This window comes from Camelina sativa, chromosome 1 (assembly GCF_000633955.1).
Source record: "Camelina sativa cultivar DH55 chromosome 1, Cs, whole genome shotgun sequence".
Taxonomy (NCBI): domain Eukaryota; kingdom Viridiplantae; phylum Streptophyta; class Magnoliopsida; order Brassicales; family Brassicaceae; genus Camelina; species Camelina sativa.
In genome coordinates, this window is record NC_025685.1 from 18196105 (window position 1) to 18219616 (window position 23512).

At 36.5% G+C, this 23512-nt stretch overlaps 1 protein-coding gene across 1 annotated transcript; it reads left to right on the forward strand.

Annotated features, from left to right (window-relative positions):
* On the forward strand, positions 4909-6665 carry LOC104709441. Its single transcript, XM_010426057.1, has 3 exons — positions 4909-5734; positions 5802-6573; positions 6650-6665. Exons 1-3 carry the CDS (start codon positions 4909-4911, stop codon positions 6663-6665), a joined length of 1614 nt encoding a protein of 537 aa, XP_010424359.1.

Sequence of the window (23512 nt, forward strand, 5' to 3'; positions counted from 1 at the left end):
CTACGTTACCCGTCATTATCATCAAGAAAAAAAATCAAAAACCTAATTCACGTTCTTCCCCTTCCGGTGATGCTCACCTCGTTCATGACCAAAATTCAGCTGTTCTTCCATCATTGAAATTGATGCTTTAATATCCAGATCGATCCTCTTCTTTTCTTTCACTTCTAACATCTTAATCCATGAAGTCATTAGTAGATTTGGTGTTGTATTTAAAACTGTGAGATTTCAATTGGATTAGATATTTGTATTGGAAATTAATGAAAACTAGATGGATAACCTTGTTTCTGGGTCGACTAAGACACCTTAATGGACTGTAGTGGTTGATTCGTAGAGAAACGTAGGTAGATTAGTGTTTTTGTCCGTGAATCAATTTGCAAATAGAGTATAAGTAGAACAACTGAGTATAACTGTTACAAGTAGTATAACTGGTACAACTGATGTTTTATTATGTGCTAATTTACTTTTATTTCTATTTTTTTCAGAAAACAAAAACAATGAACAACCTTGTGAAAGTATAAACGGCAGCCATAGAGAAACTTTGATAGCTAGTTTCAGAGAGCGAGGGAGGTAGCCAAGATAAAATTCAAGATTAGTATATTTTCAATGTATTTATACTTTATGTTTTTGTACAACTTGGTCTTCTAATGGTACAAACTTGGTCTTCTAATGGTACAACTATGTATGTTTTGTTCCCATTCAGTTTGTAAAACTTGGTACAACTACGACCAAGTTTTTAAAAATTACGATTTTATAAAATTAAAAATTTGTACACACATGTTAGATTGTTCGTATTCACTATATCATATTCACTGTATAAATTGAGATTTGTGGGACATAAAAAAAGATTAGTCTTCGTTAAATTCATTTTAAGATGACTTTCTTATTGTTAACTCAATTCCATTGCAAAACACATAATAATAAGATTTTGACACATATTTACATAGGGTATGTACTGAAAATAAGTAAAATCTTTGGTACAACTACACAAATTTAGTTTAAATATAAGTACAACTAATTATACATAAAAATCCCAAAAAATACAACTATGTGTATAGCGAGTAGAACTTGAAACTAGGAACAACTATGTTTATATTTGCGGGACAACACAGTTTGACCACATGCGGTCTGATCAACATTATTTTAAGATTATGAAATTTATGAATTTGACCCAAATAAAAAATTCTCTTACGAGAGAGAAGAAGTATTTTTGGTTATAAAATTCACGATTACTGCTAAGTTTTAATATTCATGGGTAACGTTATTAGGACTCATAAAATTGAGATTCAATTTTTATTCCTGATTTTAAAATTTAATTCATCACGAATTGGTATAACTGGTACAATTTGGTATAACTGTCCAACTTGTTTATGGTCATGAAGATCAAATTCACAAGCAAAGATGAGTCCTGACTCTCGAGATTCAGACTCGAGTCTTTATTTGATCTTTACCTTGTTCTTTAATCATGTTCCTTAGTTCATCGTCACTAAGTTATACTTACTTGTGCTTTGGTCCCTTTATTTGAATCTTGCAATCTAGATCCATGTGTACCAAGTATTACCAAGGTGTACGTAGTTGTACTAAGTTATACTTGTTTGTGCACAATTTTTAAAACAAAATTTCTCAAAATTCGATCGAAATGAAGAAAATAATTTTAAGTTATACATATATGGAGGTGTTAGTAATTGAAAGAGGGAGAGACTCGAAATCCAAATGTTGTATCTTTTAGTTTCATAAAGTTTTTAGTTATAAAACCAAACTAGTTTAGAGTCATAAGGTTGCATCTCCTCCTTCTTTTTCTTCTTCTTCTTCTTTTCTTAATGGGGTCTTCATGTTGGCTTGGTTCTTTGTACAAAATTTCTCAAAATTCATAAAAATTCCTCACAAAATTGGTAAGAAGAAACTGATTTCGGAATACATAATTTGAGGGTTGTTTTTAGTTATACCAAATAGAAGTAAGATGAAAAATCACTTTTTGTGTGAAATGGGAAGAATATGATTTTGATTGAATTATTTTTAGAGATTTGAGAGGGAGTAAACAACGATGAAGGAGAAAAAAAATTGGGACTTTCTTTTAAGAGTTTTAATCGATCTGGAGAACATTTGAAACAAAAAAAATTGATTTAGAGAAGGTTTAACGAGTTTGACCCATGGTCATGGAGTTCGGGTCTTTTTTTATCCATTTACATCGGTTGGGTTGGTAATAAACTTGAATGGTAAAGGGTCCAAAAGTCTTTGGCTAATTTTCCGATTTAAAATAAGTAATAAAAAAATTCAGTTTTATAACAAGAGCATTTGAGATCAATTGTTGGAGAGTAGAGAGCATTGGAGAATTTAACCCACACGTGCTAAGATCATTCTTCTACAATTTCTAATCCTTAAGCGTACATGCTTCTGCATGTGTACGTACTAGTCTTCCCTAGCGACCAAAAAGGTCATATCACTTAAATCTCACCAACCACAAAGTATCAGCATGATTAGATGTATTTCCATATGATTACCTAGATGTATGGACTGGGAAACAAATCTACAGACCATCCTTCCGGAAACAAATCTACAGACCATGCCAACTACCACTAGCCATTCTGATTTGTTACTGCTTTCGGAAATCGTATATAGATTATAATTTCTAATTTTTCAAATTAAGTTTTCACTGAGCAAAATTCTGTTTACTATTTTGATAAGAATATCTTTTAATTTCATTATTAAATTCATTAATGAGAAGTTGAAGAGATAAATAAAACAAAATTCATCTTTTTAAAATATGATAAGAGAAAAACAATATCTACTACAATACTCAAATCGCCAATTACGAGGAGTATCATTTTGTATAATTGTAGCAGCAACATTGTGGTACTGGATGACCTTTAATAGTATAATCACATTGTCCTCCATCATAATGTTGTCTTCTACAGTGCATATAGCATTTCCTATTTCCATAAAACTGCGCACATGCCTCAATGCAACGAGCATATGGCTGGATCACTGCAATTAGACAACCCAAGTTACATATATGTAAGTATTCGAATAAAATACTTCATCTTTAGATAGCCAAAAAATAATAACATAATTTTAACAATTCTCTTCAAATGATCAAAGACAATTAAACAAAGACAACTCTACAAATGATCAAAGAGAATCGAACAGTAGTAACTAACCAGTTTCTGCCGAAATGTTGTTGTTAGAAAACGAAATTGTCGTTATGACTAGGAAGAAAATAGTCACAAATGTTTTCGGGATAGCCATTGTACAATTTCCACTATAAATTTTTTGAGAAATATAGATTTTTTTTAATAGCTTCTTGGTCTTCATCAAAAGCTCTTTTATATGTTTTTTCTTTTTCTTTCTTTAGTAAAATCTCACATTTCAGCAACTATTTTGTATTGATTACCGTTAGTCAATGTTCTATATTTGTTTAGGTTGACTAGAATTTAATATAAGGTTTGACTAAACTTATTGTATATCTTAATTATAAATCTGACTAAATATATATCTATATAAATATAAATATATATATATATAACTTTATTATAGAGAAATGCCCTAAAATACCATCTAAATAGTTTTTCTCCTCAAATACCACACATTACTTATTTTTCCAATTATACCATTCATTAATAAACATAATGACTATTTTACCCTCACATTTTATAATCCCAAATTGGGTTAAGAATTCAATTATTTTCGTAGTAACTTTTCCACGAGATCTTCTTCGAAACTTTCCCGACGAGATCTTCCGGCGATAAGCTCCGTCGTTGTATTCCATCATTTCTGGCGATATTTGTCAACTTTGGCTAGCTCTGATGTCAGTATAGTGATCGATCCTGCTCAATTTGGTAGTGGTTCCTCTCAATTCGTAAGTTCAATTTGGTAGTGGTTCCTCTCGATTCAGATCGAGATCTAGCCTCAATCGCAAGGTGATCTCTAACTTGATTAGTGACTATGATTGAGTTATATTCAGTTTGTGGGGAGTGGAAACAAAACGATAGAGGAGTCTGAGATTTTTCAATTGATTCTAAAAAAGGAGGATCTCTTACTGAAGTAGATGAGAATATTTCATATAAGGCTTTAGCTGAGATGTTAATTGAAGATTATGGACTTGATTGTTTAGTGAATGATATCAAACTTAGCTATAGGCTTTCTTCAAGGATCAATCTGATGGTAGAAGACCCTCCACCAATGTATTGGCGAAATGATCGTCAAGTACAGACGTTTATCAGGAAGTTTCAAGATGACCCTGAGTTGAATCGTTTATGTGTAACAGTAAGTGAATACACTGTAGTTTTCTTACTGCATTAGTATGTCTTTTCTATATTTGATGTTGTTTTTTTTTCTTAATGTAGCTGCCTGTTTAATCTGGCAATGTCGAAAGTAATACTCAGTCAACTACTTTAGAGAACACCCGATGCATTCAAGGTTTTCAGTTTTCGAATAGTGATATATTTGTTGCATCAGTTCGTTATCTAACCAAGGTAAACTAGGCTCTATTTTTTTACTCAAAATACAATGTCTTACAAATCATAGAATACATAAGTGCTTTTTGTAATAGGTGCTTTCTGTGAGTATATATAATAGAGTCATATATCTAGTTATAATCTTTCTTTGTTCATTAAGAAGGATATGGTGAAATGAAGTCTGATATCTATATGTCAGGAAAGTCATCCTAAAGTCTTTATCAGATATAAAGGCATTCCCTAATTGTTACATTTAAAATGTGCTTATGTTTGTAGGAGTTTCATGAACCAAGTGGAAGTGGTGCCACAGTTTCTGAATCACATACTGATACCTGTTCAACTGCTGAAAAATTGATTTATGATGGTATTCCTATAGGTTTTTTCACATCACACTCAAACGTCTGATTATATACATGAGGGGAAATATTTCAAAAACAAACCAGAGTTGATGATGAAGATGCGGCTGTTTGCACTTGAGTTCAAGTTTGAGTTCAGATCTTTGTGGTCAGACAAAACGAGATTGATATTGGGATGTGTCGATCCTAGTTGCAACTGGAAGATGCGTGCAACGAAGCTCAAGTCATCTGATTTCTTTGTAGTGATTAAGTATATGGGAGAACACAATTGTGATAGAACGTACAGGAATGCAGACCACAGGCAAGCCACTGCAAAACTTCTTGGTTCGTTTATCTGCAGTCATTTTGCAGAAAAGAAGGCTGGACTCAAGCCAAAACAGATAATTGAGAGAGTTAGATTAGATCATGGTGTTCATATAAAATACAAAAAAGCTTGGAGAGCAAAAGAGGCAGCTCAGATTTTGGTTAGAGGAACTCCTGAGGACAATTACCACAACATAGCAAAATGGTTGTTCATGGCTAAGGAAAGAAATCCAGGATCAATTGTTTATCTTGAGAGGGATTCTGGTAATAAGTTCAAATATGTGTTCATTGCATTCGGTCCATCGATAAGAGGTTTTGATTTGCTGATAAGAGTGATTGTAGTAGATGGTACCTTCTTGAAAGGGAAATTTAAGGGAACTTTATTAGTAGCTACAACACAAGATGGAGATCATCACCTATACCCGATAGGCTTTGCTATTGTTGATTCAGAAAATGATAAATCTTGGAATTGGTTTTTTATGTGTCTTCGTACTATCATACCTGATGCACCAGATTTGGTGTTTGTCTCTGATCGTGCATCGTCCATTGCAAAAGCACTTACAGATTTGTATCCAGCATCACATCACGGAATCTGCAAAATACCACCTTGGAAGCAACATCAAAGTAAGTTTCAAGGGTCAATCATATTTGCCACTTGTTGAATCTGCAGCCATCGCTTATACTCGTGAAGAGTTTGCTAAAATATTCATCCAGATTCAAGATGCAAATCCTAAGTTGGCTGAGTATTTACAAAAAGCTGATTTCAGAAAGTGGGCTCGTTCCAATGTTCCTTCAAATCGTTACAATATTATGACAACAAACATTGTAGAGTCATTTAATTCGATGTTGAAAGAACCACGAGAGTTGTCAGTTCTTTCTCTTCTGGAGACAATCAGGTTAACTTTGACTTCGTGGTTTCATGAGAGACGTGAAAAGGCTACTAAACATGACAAGCTTGTCACGCCGCAAGTAGTGAAGAAGTTGGTATTAAGGTTCTCAGATGCAATGAAACTTGACGTTTTCCAAGTTGATGAAGACGAGTTTGAGGTGAAGGACAACATTAACAAGTTTATTGTTCACTTGAAGAACATGCATTGCAGTTGCTGTGTTTTTGACATCGACAAAATTCCGTGCATTCACGCCATTGCTGCTGCGAAGCGTTCAAATAGGGATGAAAACCAGTTTGTTCATATTTGCTATTGGACTGGGACATGGGCTAAAGTATATGCTGAAAGCATACACCCGAATGGAGATATAAATGATTGGACTTTCCCTGATGTTATAGGCGAATTCTTTTGTGCACCTCCATTTAGTAAGCCAAACAGTGGGAGACCACCAAAAAAAGAAAGCGATCTGTTGGAGAATTTGGGGTGCCAGGTTCGAAGTCTCAGAGCCACAAGTGCAGTAGATGTGGCACATCAGGACACAATAAGAGTACATGCCGACTTACCATATGATTATTGGTTAGTGACAAAGCTATATGTTGAATCTGTGACATTTTTGGGATATGTATTTTAACATTTTTCATTTTTTTTGTAGGTGTGGTAGAGGATGACACAACAAGGATGATGTGTTTCATACTTTACAATACTCTATTCTTTAATTTGAATTAATAGTTTTCATTTGATTGGGTATCCATTCTGTTCTATGAAACATTAAGACAACATATTTTTTACTGTAAAGGAATGTCATCCTGAATTTCAGAATATCCTTCCTAAATATAATTAAGTTTCTTAGCAGATGCAATTTGTGTTACCTTTATGTTGTTATTTATGAAAGCTTTCAGTTTCTTATATGCACATTGTTGTGTTTTTGTGTTTTTATAGGTTGGGAATGCATTTCTGCATCATTATTTCTTACATTACATACCTTTATACTATTAAGGAATGCTATCCTAAATAACAAAATATATTTCCTAAAATAAATAGTTATTATTTCTTGATATATGTCAAAGTGAAACAACCCTTCTTTTTTTTTTTTTTTAATTTACTAGTGGTCTCATACCCACTAACAACCTAGCAACAATCAACAACAGCGGATAACCAAAACAGTTCCAATAAACCAATAAAAATTCCAACATTAACAATCCAATGACCAACAAAACAATACTCCAAAACTAACAAAGAAATAACCAAGTTCCAACATCCCACAATGTTTTATCAGCTCAATTCTAGCAACCTAACAATGGCTAGACCACAATCAATCAAGCCTCTAGAACATCCTCCTCCTCATCGCCCTGATTCCACGATCACACTTTGCCTTTACCTTCACCACAAACACATATTGAGATGCATGAGTATTATTAAAAATACACAGTGAGGCAATCCTCCCATCTACTGGGCTATACACACAAGCATTTGAGAATTTAATGTCAAGCAATCATCAACAGTAACAATCAAACCCGGAAACAAGCAATCGTCGACCAACAAAGGTTGGTGTCGACCGACATCATACCAGTGTCGATCGACACTGACAACCTGGTGTCGACCGACATCATACCAGTGTCGATCGACACTGACAACCTGGTGTCGACCGACACTCCCAAAGATTCTCGAGCCGTCCTTGCACAAGTGTCGACCGACACACCGAAGGTGTCGATCGACACTGATGCCGAGCATCGTCTGCCTCAACGCTCTCTCGCAGATCCCCGCTTCCCAAAGACTCCCATTCATCTCAAACTCATCCATAAGTCATATAAGGACGTAGAAACACCAAAACAACCACAAGCAAACAAGGAATCAATCAAATAACTCAAAATCACAAAGAAACATAGATTTCTCAAGCTTAGATAAGCCATAGTCATGCGCTCACCTCTTTTGCAGGAAAAACTGGNCAAAACAATACTCCAAAACTAACAAAGAAATAACCAAGTTCCAACATCCCACAATGTTTTATCAGCTCAATTCTAGCAACCTAACAATGGCTAGACCACAATCAATCAAGCCTCTAGAACATCCTCCTCCTCATCGCCCTGATTCCACGATCACACTTTGCCTTTACCTTCACCACAAACACATATTGAGATGCATGAGTATTATTAAAAATACACAGTGAGGCAATCCTCCCATCTACTGGGCTATACACACAAGCATTTGAGAATTTAATGTCAAGCAATCATCAACAGTAACAATCAAACCCGGAAACAAGCAATCGTCGACCAACAAAGGTTGGTGTCGACCGACATCATACCAGTGTCGATCGACACTGACAACCTGGTGTCGACCGACATCATACCAGTGTCGATCGACACTGACAACCTGGTGTCGACCGACACTCCCAAAGATTCTCGAGCCGTCCTCGCACAAGTGTCGACCGACACACCGAAGGTGTCGATCGACACTAATGCCAAGCATCGTCTTCCTCAACGCTCTCTCGCAGATTCCCGCTTCTCCCATTCATCTCAAACTCATCCATAAGTCATATAAGGACGTAGAAACATCAAAACAACCACAAGCAAACAAGGAATCAATCAAATAACTCAAAATCACAAAGAAACATAGATTTCTCAAGCTTAGATAAGCCATAGTCATGCGCTCACCTCTTTTGCAGGAAAAACTGGCTCAAACACAGCTGTACCACACTCCTAGCAATCTTCTGATGCAATCCCAGCAATAGATCTCCCCAAAAACCACCACAATCTCTCCAAAACTCAAGAACACTCACAAATCTCCTTTTCTCTCTCTCAAACACTTAAGCGGCGACAAAAGAGAACCTTCCTAACCCTTTTCGTCGACCCACCCTTAAATATGACGATTTAGGGATTTCAAATTGAACCAAACCGAACCAAACAACAATTAAATCAAACCGGTCGAAACCGAAAAAGATGGTGTCGATCGACACACCCATGGTGTTGATCGACACTCATACCAAAATTGCAGTTTACGGTTCGCGGATGTTACAATTCTCCCCCACCAATAAGGATTCGTCCTCGAATCCCGCAGCACGGTCCATCAGTCAAGGACCTCCGTGCCACCGTCAACACGGCCCGCACATCCTCCGACTGGACTTAAATACCGTCAGCCAAGGTTTTCCGTGCAACTGTCGCAACCCGAGGTCTCCCTCTAGTCAATATACTCACATCCAAGAACCTATTTGCTCACAACTCAGTGCTTCCCCCGTCGGTGGTCGCAACCAACGAATCATGCCGACTTAATCTACGGCATCCAGGAATTCACTCACATACATTCCCCCCGCTCTCGGGTCGCAACCCTCGAGACATACCGGCTCACTACCGAGCTACGGCTCACAGCTACGGTATCCAGTGAGTCCCAAATATCCCGCTCTTGGGTCGTCACCCTAAAGCGCGTTCTCGGATCGTTATCCAAAGCAACATACCACTCCCACCCTTCGAACCAAAGTCCATCGAGCTATCGGTATCACATGAATTGGGCCCTCACGGCCTTGAGCAAACAAGTCTGATGCCCTCAAGTATCTCCCGACTAGATCTACCTTAACACTTTCCACAAAATTTCCCTTTTTAGAAATTTTTTAACTCAGAAAACTTCCTTTCTGTGGAAACTTCCTATTTATGGAAACATTCCAAAAATAGAAACCCGAGCTATTTCTCTTTTTCCCATGACAATAACAGTCAAAAATAAAGAAAAATACTCATCTTATTAATCTAAAAAATGTCATAATTGTTACAACCCTAACGAAAATACATAAGAAAAATAAGATATCACGATCCAATCGATTAACCCGCATCCCGAACACCACCTCATCTTGGTACTTAGTCGCACAACCAACCACCCCTAAGCGACCAAGTATTAAGAGAGATGGGCTAGAATACTCCGTACCCGCTCCAGCCATGGACTACAACTTGGACCCGGCTAGACAAGCTCAAGTCGCGGCCTGCTTCTCAAACCACTTCTTAAACCTTGCCTTCATCCTCGCCTCGGGCTCCCAAGTCTGCTCCTCTACTCCATCACAGTCCCACATGACTCTCATCAAAGGAATCTTCTTCTTCCGAAGTTCCTTGGCTCTCCTCTCGAGCACCCTCAATGGTCTCGCCTCCAAGGTCATGTTGGGCTGAAGATCCTCAGAAATCTTAGCCAACAACCGATCACCCTTGTGAAGACACTCCCTCAGCATCGACACATGAAATACCTTGTGGAACGCACGCATAACCTCAGGCAACTCCAGCCGGTATGCCACTGGTCCCACCCGCTCAACCACTCTGAACGGACCCATGTACCTCAGACTCAACTTAGTCTCTGACAATGACCTGTTCGGACCCCGCAACATAGCCATCTTGAGGAACACTCTATCACCAACCTGAAACTCAAGATCCTTCCTCCTCTTATCAGCATAGCTCTTCTGCCGATCCTGAGCCTCTTTCATGTTCAGCCTCAGAACCTGAATCTTTTCCGAGGTCTCCTGAACAAAATCCGCACCATAAATACTCCTCTCCCCCACCTATGTCCAGCATAACGGTGTACGACAAGGCCTCCCCTACAATGCCTCATAAGGAGCCATCCCAATACTCGCCTAGTAGTTGTTGTTGTAAGCAAACTCTACCAAGCTCAGATGATCTGCCCAATGACCACCCTAATCCAACACACACATCCTCAGTAAATCCTCCAAAATCTGGATCGTCCTCTCTAACTGACCGTCCGTCTGAGGATGGTAGGTTGTACTCATATGCACCTTCGTGTCCATCTCTGCCTGAAACACCTTCCAGAACACCGAAGTGAACTTGGAATCTCTATCAAAAACAATACTAGCAGGCACACCATCCAATCTGACTATCCCTATCACGTACTTCCTGGCCAAAACTGCTACTCCATCAGTCTTCTTGATGGTTAGGAAGTTGGCAGACTTAGTCAAACGGTCCACAATGACCCAAATCGCATCAAACGTCCTCGACACATGTAATCCCACCACGAAATTCATCGTGATCAAATCCCATTTCCACTCTGGAATGGGCAACTCTGCAATAAACCACCAGGAACCTGATGTTCCGCCTTAACTAGCTGACAGGTGTCACACTTTGCAACCCAATCGGCTACGTCCTTCTTCAATCCGACCCAGTGATAATACCGCTTGAGGTCACGATACATCTTGGTCGCTCCCGGATGAACAGAGAACTTGCTCGAATGAGCCTCTCTCAGTATCTCCTGCCTCAAATCCTCACCCTTGGGCATACAAACCCGACCATGCACAAGGATAGTACCATTAGCAGAGACCTGATACTTCGAACCTGCAGCCTTAGAGGCACTCAGCAATCCCTCATCACTCTCCTGAGCTAACCGCACTCTACTCAGCAAATCCGCTCGATCAGCTGCCTCCAAACCCAAAGGCTCCTGTGAGATAGCACACAACCTCAATGCACTAATCTCACCTATCAATACCTCCATATCCTGCTCCTGAGCCGAAGCCGCCCGCTTCCGACTCAAGGCATCTGCAACTAGATTAGCCTTACCACGATGGTAAGCTATGTCTAGATCATAATCCGCTACTAGCTCCATCCAACGCCTCTTTCTCCAATTCAGCTTCGGCTGAGTGAAAATATACTTCAAACTCTTGTGATCTGTAAATACCTGTACATTCCCGCCATACAGATAAGACCTCCAAATCTTCAGAGCAAAAATCACTGCGGCCATCTCCAGATCATGAGTAGGGTAATTAGCCTCGTGCTTCTGCAACTGCCGCGAAGCGTAAGCTATAACCTTCCCCAGCTGCATAAGCACACAACCCAACCCCACTCTAGAAGCATCTGTATACACAACATAGGGCTCGTTCTGCTCAGGCAGTGCTAACACCGGAGTGGTATTTAACATCTGCTTGAGAGTTACAAAACTCGCCTCACACTCTAATGACCACACAAATGGGACATCCTTCCCTGTAAGCTTAGTCATCGGCTGTGCCATACTCGCAAATCCTGGAACAAACCTCCTGTAGTAACCTGCTAAGCCCAGAAAACTCCGAATCTCAATGGCACTTTGAGGCCTCGGCCACTCACTAATGGCCTGAATCTTCTCGGGATCCACCGAAACTGCCTCTGCCGAAACAATGTGGCCTAGGAACCCCATCTCATGCTGCCAGAAACTGCACTTACTCAGCTTAGCAAACAACTTCTGCTCCCGCAGCTTCTCCAGAACTACTCTCAGATGTACTGTATGCTCCTCAAGACTCTTGGAAAATACCAGGATGTCGTCGATGAAAATGATGACTGACACATCCAGAAACTCATAATGCCCGTATCTTGTCCTGAAGGCACTCTTCCTCACATCTACCTCATGTATCGGAATCTGATGATAACCCGATGCCAAGTCAATCTTGGAGAACCAAGTAGCACCCCTCAACTGATCCAACAACTCATCAATCCTCGGGAAAGGGTACTTGTTCTTCACAGTGACCCAGTTCAAACCTCGGTAGTCGATACACAACCGAAAACTCCCGTCCTTCTTCTTAACGAACAGCACCGGTGCTCCCTACGGTGAACAACTAGGACGGATAAAGCCCTTACTCAATTAATCCTCCAACTGCCTCTTAAGCTCCGCCATCTCTGCTGGATACATCCTGTAGGGCGCCTTAGACAATGGCGTTGTCCCCGGTTCCAACTCTATCGTGAAGGGATCAGACCGAGATGGTAGTAACCCCTGCAATGACTGGAACACATCCTCAAACTCCTCCACAACCCGAATACCTCTGACAGAAGACTCCCCACAGACTCCGACATCGAGATTGTAACATAATAGGCTTCACGTCCCTTCTCGATCATCCTCCCGGCCTGCATAGCCGAGATCACGAGACTCCCCGAAGTTGGTCTCACTCCCTCGAACCCATGGTGTCGATCGACACTCAGACCAAAATTGCAGTTACCGGTTCGCGGATGTTACACAAAGTTTTTAATTATTTCTCTAAATAATAGGCTATGGTTTACTGGTTACTCTCCCACTTGTAAATTAACAAAGTCTCGGGTTCGAACCTCCTCGATGCGCATTTGAGGAATGCCATCCTGATTTTTTGTAATCCCTTCCTGAATATTTCAGGATATATTATAATCTTTATACCTAATTCTTGAATAACAGGCGTTGGCCTACTGGTTACTCTCCCACTTGAAAGTCCTCCACATCGAGGGTTCGAACCTCCTTGGTTCCATCCTCGCATTTTTAGGAATGCCATCCTGATTTTTTGTAAACCCTTCCTGAATATTTCAGGTTATATTATTATGTTTATACCTATTTCTCGAATAACAGGCTTTGGCCTACTGGTTATTCTCCCATTTGAAAATCCTCGACTTCGAGGGTTTGATCCCCCAAGATGCGCATTTGAGAAATACCATCTTGATTTTTTCTAATCCCTTCATAATTATTTAATTATATTAACTAATGTTATGAAACAATATTCGAATAACAGACTTTGGCCTACTGGTTACTCTCCCACTTCAAAGTCCTCCACTTCGGGTGTTCAAACCTCTTGGGTTCCATCCCCGCAATTTTAGGAATGCCATCCTGATTTTTTGTAAACCCTTCCTGAATATTTCAGGTTATATTATTATGTTTATATCTATTTCTCGAATAACAGGCTTTGGCCTATTGGTTACTCTCCCACTTGAAAATTCTCGACTTCGAGGTTTCAATGCGCCAAGATGCGCATTTGAGAAATGCCATCTTAATTTTTCTCTTTTTTGAGGAATGTCATCCTGATTTTACCTAAATCCTTCCTAAATTACAAATAACATTCAAAATTAAAAAAGTTTCACAAAACACACCATTAACTAAATATCTTTAACAATTTTAGGAATGCCATCCTGATTTTTTGTAAACCCTTCCTTAATATTTCAAGATATATTATTATGTTTATATCTATTTCTTGAATAATAGGCTTTGGCCTACTGGTTACTCTCCCACTTGAAAATCCTCGTCGTCGATGGTTCGATCCCCCAAGATGAGCATTTGAGAAATGCCATCTTGATTTTTTTTTCTCTTTTTTGAGGAATGCCATCCTGATTTTACCTAAATCCTTCCTAAATAACTTTCATCCTTTCCCTAATCTGTACAAATACCATTCAAAATTAAAAAAGTTTCATAGAACACACCATTAACTAAGTATCTTTAACATTTAAATCATAATCCCAAAACACATAACATATGATTCCAATAAATCCATTGCAAATTTATAAATCCATAGAAGAGTCTACCATCTGATAACAAAAATCAACCTCTAAACATCTCAATCTTCTTAAGTATGATATCATGGTAGATATCAAAACATAACTTGGATCTTATATCTTCTGAAAGCTCTTCTTGAAGTCTACTCATCATCTCTTCGACGCCCATTGAGTGACATTCCACCATTTTAAGAATGAATAATCCACAGTTTGCATCAATATTAATGCGACGTAAGAACCTTTTAGGGCCCAGGACTTTAAATGGAGTCACATCAACTGTTTCTCTGTTTCTTTCAGTGCCTAAGAGATAAGGTATCATCTCTACAATACACACAAATAATTATCAGATATATATCTTCAACATAAGAATCACATTATAATCAAATAAGTTCTTACCTGCAAATGGTATAACATGAGTTTTCACCAAGTCTCCTTTACTCTCATTAGTTCGACAATCAAAAACAGTAATCTTCCTGAACTTGAAGCTTATTTCCATACCAATGAACTGTTTGTATGTAGAGTTATAGGCAATACCATAAACTCCATCGAGATCCTTCCACTTCTTAGTAGGAAGACAAACAGAATGCAATTTCCCACTCACAATATCAGTGACTTCTTCTGGAAACACATACTGTGATTTAAAGTTATCCTTCTTGAAATTGAAGTATGCAGCTTTCAATTTTGAAAAGAAGTCTGGCCTCACAAAGGTTATTTTCGGAAATCTCTTGTTGTGGAAATAAATGGGATCCTGGTTTCTTCTCAACCAAAGTAATTCCAGAGCTGCATCAATATGCTACATTTAAAAGAAGAAAAAGATTTTTAGGATAGCATTCATGAGTCCAGCCAACACAAAAGAAACCGAAACAAAATTTGTGAACAATACCGTTTCTTGCAAATTCATATCTGGTCTCCCCAGCAAATTTAACCAATGTGAGGTTAATGGTTCTGTATCCGTTATCACCCTGAAATTATCAAAAAACATCCTCTTATACTTGGATAAAAAGTTACTTTTAAAATTTGATGAGAATTGTTAAAATATCACACTAACCCTGGTCTGATCTTTGAGCTCTTCCAAGAATTTAATTCTTCAATTTCATGGAAAGTTGGAGACAGGAAAGGGTTGAACTTTGGATGAATAGCAGATGTGGCAGGGTTTCTTGGTGCTTTATATGGAGTAATGGTTGAAAATGATGGAGTTGTGAGTCGATTGCTTCTCCTTGGAACATGCTTCTCACCATCACTATCAACTTCTTGCTTCTCACCATCACCATCAACTCTTTGCTTCTTTCTTGGAATAACAATATTATTTTCTTATCCAACTTTCTCTTTTTTTCCTGAAATCAAGATGTAACAAAGAAACGTGTTTATGAATGTTTTCTTTGTACTTTTTACAAAAATCAACAATGATATATACAAAACAAACAAAAAGTGAATTAAATTGACAAACCTCAGGTGAATTAAAACACTTAAGATCGAATGATGGTCCCTCGTCACATGATTTATCTTTGATGTCCTTTTGTAACATAAAAACATATGAGAAAGTTAAAAACAGATGGTGTTGTTGATTCTGTTTGCCTTATTAAAATTCATTGTGATGCTATACCTTCTCTTGTGGATTCTGTTTGTCTTCTTTTTCATCATCACCATCATTTGGGCTTTCTCTTTCTGGTACATGATGACTTTGGTCTTCATCTTCTTCTTTATCAAGACCAGCATTTAGATTCTCACCTTCATCCGCATGATGACTTTGATTGTCATCTTCTTCGTCATCACCTACCTGAGGAAGGTTCTCTTCATCACCCTACAAGCAAAAAAAGTTTTAGGAACCTTTATTAGCTTAAGAAGACTTTCCTATAAAATTAAATAACAGGAAAAAGTTGTATAATAAATCTTACATCAACAGCTGAATCGAGCTTTTGGGTCATCTCCTCAGTTTGGGTCATTTCCTCATTTGTTAAATTGAGCTTTTCAGTTAACTCCTCCATTTGGGTTTCGGTTGGAGTAAAGAACTGGAAATGAATTATTTCATTTGTCAATATAATGTGTTAGAATATTTTTAAAAAGTTCTAAGTATCATTTAATTTACCTCAGCAGTTAAAACTTCTGGATTTGGTTCACCTTCCTTCTCTCTATGCAAGAACCGTATTTGTCCTTTTCCAAAAAATTCTTCTTTCTTTGATTTGTCCATCAAGACATTGATTCCTGTTTCAAAAATTGCTTGCACTCTTCCTTTGCTCCTTTTGTTCTCATACCTAACTTCAACTTCTTGCATCAATCGTAGCTTAAAAAAACATTAGAAGCTTTTAGTATATTGATTAAGAATACTTTCCCTAACATTCAAAATACAAGTACAAAAACAATTCTTACCTCCTCAGAAGTCTGAGCCACGTGCACTGTTTTTTGTTCAGTGGGAGACCTGTTTGATGGACGGATCCCATCACCACACTGCAAATATAAATCGTTTTTAGGAAGCTTTAGTGCATAATTATGAATACTTTCCCTAATATTGAAAATACAGGTAAGAAACAAACTCTTATTACCTCCTTAGGAATCTGATAGTCATAAACCTGAGTCACATGCTCTGTATTTTGTTCAGCGTATTGAGAACTAGGGAATGGAGGGTTTGCAATTGGAGAACTGTTAGTCGGACGGATCCCATCACCACTCTGCAAATACAAATTGTTTTTAGGAAGCTTTAGTACATGATTAAGTCTACTTTCCCTAAAATTCAATTTACAAGTAAGAAACCAATTATTTACCTCTTTAGGAATCTGATAGTCAGAAACCTAAGTCACATTCTCTGTATTTTGTTCAGTGCATGGAGAACTGGGAAATGGAGGCATTCTACTATCTTGGTGTAGATCCTACAACACAAAATGAAAACGGTTAGCAGTTACATGCATGACAAAATTTTCTTAAAGAGGAAGGTGGAATGTTGAAAAAAAAAATATGTTTTACTTGATCGTCTGTACTGGTAGGTTTTATATCTTTCCAGACTCTCCTCTATTTTCGATAATCTGCAATTGATATCTTTGAATCCATCTTTAACAATGTTGCACAGTTGGTCTAGTCTCTCCATTAGTGAAACTCCAGACGAAGGTGGCTTTAGGGTCTGCTTGTTATGAAATTGATATGGTCTGATGGCAATGTCTTCCATCACTTCCCCAAAATCTAGTGCTTTGTTTTGCCAGTCTTCAAATTTCAGTTTGTAGCCCTTGTTCAACACAATTACCAACAAATTCAAATCTTGGTCAGGAGTGTCTTCCAAGAAGACTGTATCTTCTGCATTATCTGGTATTGATGGTAATATGTGAATAACCTTAAGCTGCACAAAAACAATCGATGTTTAGTGAGACAGTCCTAAATTAGTATTAGTCCTTCTTGAAATTAAAGATAATATAACTTACATGGTTTGATGCTTCAATGTTCTCCACTTGAGCAATCGACGGATTAACTGTATGTGTGTATTTTTCACACAAATATGCTGTTGGTCGTTCAAGCACACTCAATGTGCTGAAAGATGACTTCAACATAGGAACTGATTCAAGGATCCAAAGGTGCAATGCCAACGAATATCCATGTAAGTCATAATTATACTTCTTCAGATTTGAAGGGACATTCTTCTTTACTGATGTGATCAGAATATTATATGCATCCTTCCCCCACGGATAATTAGCCAAGACATCTAGATGTTGAGCTCTCTTAATGTTTTTTGCGGGAAGCCTATTACCTTTGTACCTCTGCATAAAGATGCATTCAATAAGGATCAGCATCGCAAGAGAGTACCTTTCATCTGCTGCCTCTGGATCAGTTTCTCGTAGAATATCCAAAATATCTTCGTATGTGTGAGCATCTTCAGCGTTAGCCCAGTTATAACGATTCTGCCGTTGATCTTCATCACCTCCCCCATTCACTGCATTTCAATCCAGTGACCATATGAAATTCTCTTATTGAGAATCCCATAGGTTGTCCTCCAAAATGCAGCCATAGTTCATTTTTCTTTGATACTTTTAAACTCCTGCTCAAAAAATAGTGCACCATCTTCCCTGACATCATCAGTCCTCTGTTGATAATCTTCAAAACAGGTCCTAGGAAGGAATTCTTGATCCTCTCATACTCTACAACTGAGAGGATGCTCTTCACTTTTGTGATGCTATCGTAGTTTGTAAACTGGTTAATCTTCACGTCTGATCTCGGTTCCTCTCCTATGTTGAAACAGAGTTCAGGAAGCTTGATATCTGTAGGGAAAGAATCACCCATAATCTGCATAAAACACAGAACATGTCAGGAAAGCCATCATAATCACACACAAAATTACACAAAAAAAAAACAGAAATTCATAGTAGCTAGTCAAAGAGTGACAACTAAATAAAACCCAAGTCTATTATCCCCATTGTTTAACGAACAGAACGAAAGCCAATTTGTTTAGTTTTTTTTGGATTTAAGGAATTTAAAATCACACACACACCCATATTCTGCAACAAATAAAAGAAGGGTAAGAGAAGAAACACATATCTTGTCAAAAAGTGATCCTAAATTATATAGATGCTTTCATGAATTTTAAAAAACTAGCATCAGAATCTGGCATCGCCATTGTACTCAACAAAACTATCATCCCCTTTTGTTACATCAACCCACTCTTGGCCATGATTATCATCAACATTGTAACCCACAATTTAGAATATTTTTCTTACTAGAAAATCATAAGATTCTACTGATTTTTTCACCGAAATTGTTTAGGTGAATACATACTCAAAATCATATAAGTGTAATTCATCATGAATTATCTATTTTCTCCATTATTTTTATTCAATCCTTCTTGAATAACACACTCAAAAATGGTCTATCATTTTCGAACCGAGAATAACACAATCAAAATCATAAAAGCAATGAAACCTAAAAACTGAAATAATCTACAACCCACAACAATTTCAAGATATTGTTTCATGAAATCCACAAAAACTCAAAAACAACAAGAATTTAATTGAAACCCACAAGAATCGTACTTAATTTTGCATCGAATTGATTTAGGGTTTAACAAAATCAAAATTAGACACACATCAAGTCAAGAAAAATAATCCTAAAACAAAATCCGAGAGAATGGTGGCTACCTTTAACTACAGCCTTGACGAGACGAAGCGAGTCGAGTCGAGTTTGTTGAATCAGATCTCTTGGAGAACTTGAATTATGTGTCTTTAAGGCGTCGCGATTCCCGAAATGGCGAGTCGAATGAAAGTATTCCCGAAATGGAGAGACGACGAGAATCCGATGAGAACCCGGCGAGATTTGCCGGCGATTTAAACCGGCGAGGCGACGAGAGTCCGATGATCAGATCTTTTCGTCTGGAGAGAGAAGAGACGCAAACGAGGGTTTGAGAAATGTGAGGGTATTTTCGTCAGATGTTTTAATTATAAATGTTAGAAATGAAAATTATTGGGCCTTGTGGTATTTTTGACCCAAAAACTAAAAATGATGGTATCCATGACAATTGCCCTTTATTATATTGAATAATTGATAAATCATGAATGACACATAATATAATTGAGAAAAGAATTAATACTTGAAAATTACATAAATGAATTGAATAAGTACGTTTTTAATGTAAAGTACATATTAAACGATCAAATAAAAAATAAATGAAAGTTTCTCAGCAGTTTTCGGCAGTACGTAAAATTACAACTATATGTCTAAATGATTTATTGATAACATACGGTTGAATTATACATCACGGAAAGGAACAAGATCCTTCCGAAACCAAAGCTAGCAGGTAGATGTAAACCTCCAGAGACAGAGATCCCAAAGGGCGGACATAAAAGAAGAACCTTAAAGAAATAGGACAAAGGCAAATATCGAAAGCTCACAAACAACAGATATGAAAACTCATCACAAAAAGTATATATCCCGACGAGCATTTACATAGAATATTTTGGCGCTGGATAGAGGAAACAAACATGAGCATCAAAGAGGACCCACCATTAGATTGCCTTCAATAGACAAAACCCGAGGAGGGAACTAAACCAAACTCACACAACCACAACCCCATCAAAAGCTAACATAGATAAACAAGAGGATCAAATCACATATCCTTATTGTAACGCCTATGTCCCGAAAATAATGAAATTTTGGAGTTTATATCAGGAATTAAAGTGGAATCGGTTTAATTCTTGTTGGTTTATTAAGTTGGTCGATTTATTGATTAAACCAATGGTCGGTTTGGCTTTAATTATCTTGGTTTAGGACCGTTTTTGGGAATCCTAAGTGACCTTGTAAAGGCTTGGACGCCTCTCCTTCTCTACTATGGGTTGGTGCTCTTCGTTTCCTACAAGAGAGAAATAAAGAGAAAGAGAAAAAGAGAGAAGTGTGATGTGGTGTGAAGGAGATTAAGAAGAAAGCGGAATCGTCAGGGTTCGGGAGAAAAAGGATTACAAAGAAAATCTTACTTAAAGGGGATATCTGTTGTTTAGTGGAACTAAGACACAAACACATCCGATATTTTTTCCCAATCCTTAATAATTAATAAATTTTTCAGTTATATGTTTTCCAATTACTAATAATACTTAAATCTTTAGTTTTGATATCATGTTCTTAATAAGAATTTAAGAAAGAGAGTTGGAAACATTTTCATGCATGTTATTTGAAAATGGTATTCTTCTATCTTTGTTAAAAGTTTTTGGTTGTGAGTTCTGGAAAAACCTTATCATTCAGAATTATTACTTACCCATATGCCACAATCATTGTCGATCCGGTAATTTTTACTGCCTAATACGGCCTTTTTAGAAAGTAAAAAAATGCTAATTTTTTTACTAATAATGAACCCTTTATAATTTTTTGTATTAATTTTTCTAAAATTTAGAGAATCTTTTTAGTTATGAGAACTTTTTGGTTAATTTTATGGAGTTTTTTTTGGTAAATAAGATATTTTTTTTTACTATTATTGTGGATTTGTTTTGACTATTTTATTAAAGGGATTTTTGTTCATTGTACCACATTCTCTTAAAACATTTTTCCAAATACCAAATTTTTTTTTGAAAACTACCACATTTGAGTTTTAATGTTGGGATAAGATGACCAATATACCCTTCAGTTAAAGGGCGTGAGATTTGAGAATATAGTGTCATTTTAATGACACAGAAGTGGATGTATTAATAGTGGACCAACATAAAATAAATTTTGTAAATTAAATTTATTTGAGGGACACATAAATTCTATGTTTCTTGACTTATAGATCTGGTGAAGTAGCATAACGTAATGGACAAAATTTGTCTTGTGGACAAAGTATGTTCTATGGACAAACTGGGAAGTATGAACTTGTCTATTTGCTTGAACTTGTTAATTTTTCAAGTATATTGACTAGTGGACAAGTTATAAACAAAACTTGTACTTTAAACGGAATTTTTCTTAGAAAGGTTCTGAAGCTATAAACTTTTCTATAAATTTAATAATTAAACAAGTGTTCTAAATGGACAAATTAGGAGAATTTCAAACTAGTCCATTTAGTAAAATTGTTTACGAGTCAGCCTCCAAATGATAACCATTTGGTGAATAATTATAAAAAGTGGTCCACAAAAACAAATAAAGTTAATTAACGAGAAGAAAAAAACACGTAAAACAAGCCCTTTTTCCTCTCTTTCTTTCCGGTTAACTTTAGATATGAATTTGTTTACTTTCCAGTGTGTCTTTCCGACGCCAGAGGGAGCCCTTCTAGTCTGGCTTCCTTTCTTAGTTGTTATTCTCTTTTCGATCCGAAATTATAGTTGGGAGGTTTGGTGCTTGGCCATTGCGGTGTCGCAGAGAGATGCTCTGGGTCTGCTGGTTTGTACGGAGTTCAAATAGAAGAAGGGATTTTCTTGTAGCAAATCAGAACATGTAAAATCAATAAAGAAACTTAATTTACCATATATTATAACTTAGAAAAACTAAAAAAATTAGAAAAATCACATGTTCCACAAAAGAAGGATGTGAATATTTCTCCATTGTTTATGTTTCTGTTCTCATCTATTTTTTCAATTAAATATACATTTTCAATAAATTATTGCGAAATGTATTTGGTGGGAAAGGACATTATAGTCTTCTTCAATTATATTTGTGGTAGCCAGGAAAATGTATTTGCAAATGTTGTAGTTGTGTTAAGATTTAGTAAGAAATGTGGTAGAATTGTTAGTTTTCACTTTTATCTAATATGAGGCCTGTTTTATTAATTATGAGGCCTCTTCTATCAATTATAAGGCAGTTTTGCTAGTTTTAAGTTTTTGTTTGCTAATTTTGGAGTCTTTTAAAATATTTATGGGGCCTTTTACTAACTATATATCCATTATTACTTTTAATCTATATTAACATTTTTGAAGTACATTTTGTGTTATGTCCTTTTAGTTTTGTTTATTTAAAAATTTATTTACAACATTAACCCCTAAAAAATTTCCAAAACTAACATTACTCCAGATTTTGTTTCCTAATTATTTTACATTTCATTTCAATTAAAAAAATAACAACAGTCAATATGAAAATAGAAACTATTATATCATATATTTAACCATACATTAGGTTGTGTTTTGAAGATATTCTATATCTGAATCCTTCATAAGCAAAGAAAAAAACAATTATTACGAATATTATAATTAACATCTATAAACTTAATAAATTTTTTAATTATTACGAATATGTAAAATTAAAAAATTCTAAAATACTATATAATGTGGTTATATAGTAGATTAGTTATAAAAAGAACATGTTGAAATTAATAAAATATTATTAAGTTTGTGTTAACACGAGTTAAATAATCATTTAATTATTTAAAAAAAAAAGTATTAAGTATTTTTAAAAAGAAATTCAGCAAAATGGACCTCTAAAATTTGAGACACAATACGAATGTCTCATAGGAATTGGTGCAGGACCACTATCAACAGAGAGTTTAAATAATTATGCATACTCAATTACTCATTAGTTATCAAACATGGAAAGACAATATACCTATGTAACTGCAATCTTAAAGTAGAGATATCATGTATGTAAGATGAGATTGTGATGTATTTCTTAACATGTTTTTTTTTATTGGTTTTGTTGTAATTGGAATCCTCAGACCATCTTTAGTGGAGAATACTCTTCAGAGTACTCTCACAATTGGCCCCAAAATCCCAATTAAAAACTCATTTCTGAGTAAAAAATGAGAGTATCGTTGCTTTGGGAAGGAATTGAGCACATCGTCTTGGTCAAAAGAATCAGAAGAAACTTTTGTTTTTTTGACATCAAAAATTAGAAGATAATACAATAAACTCCACAATCAAACACAA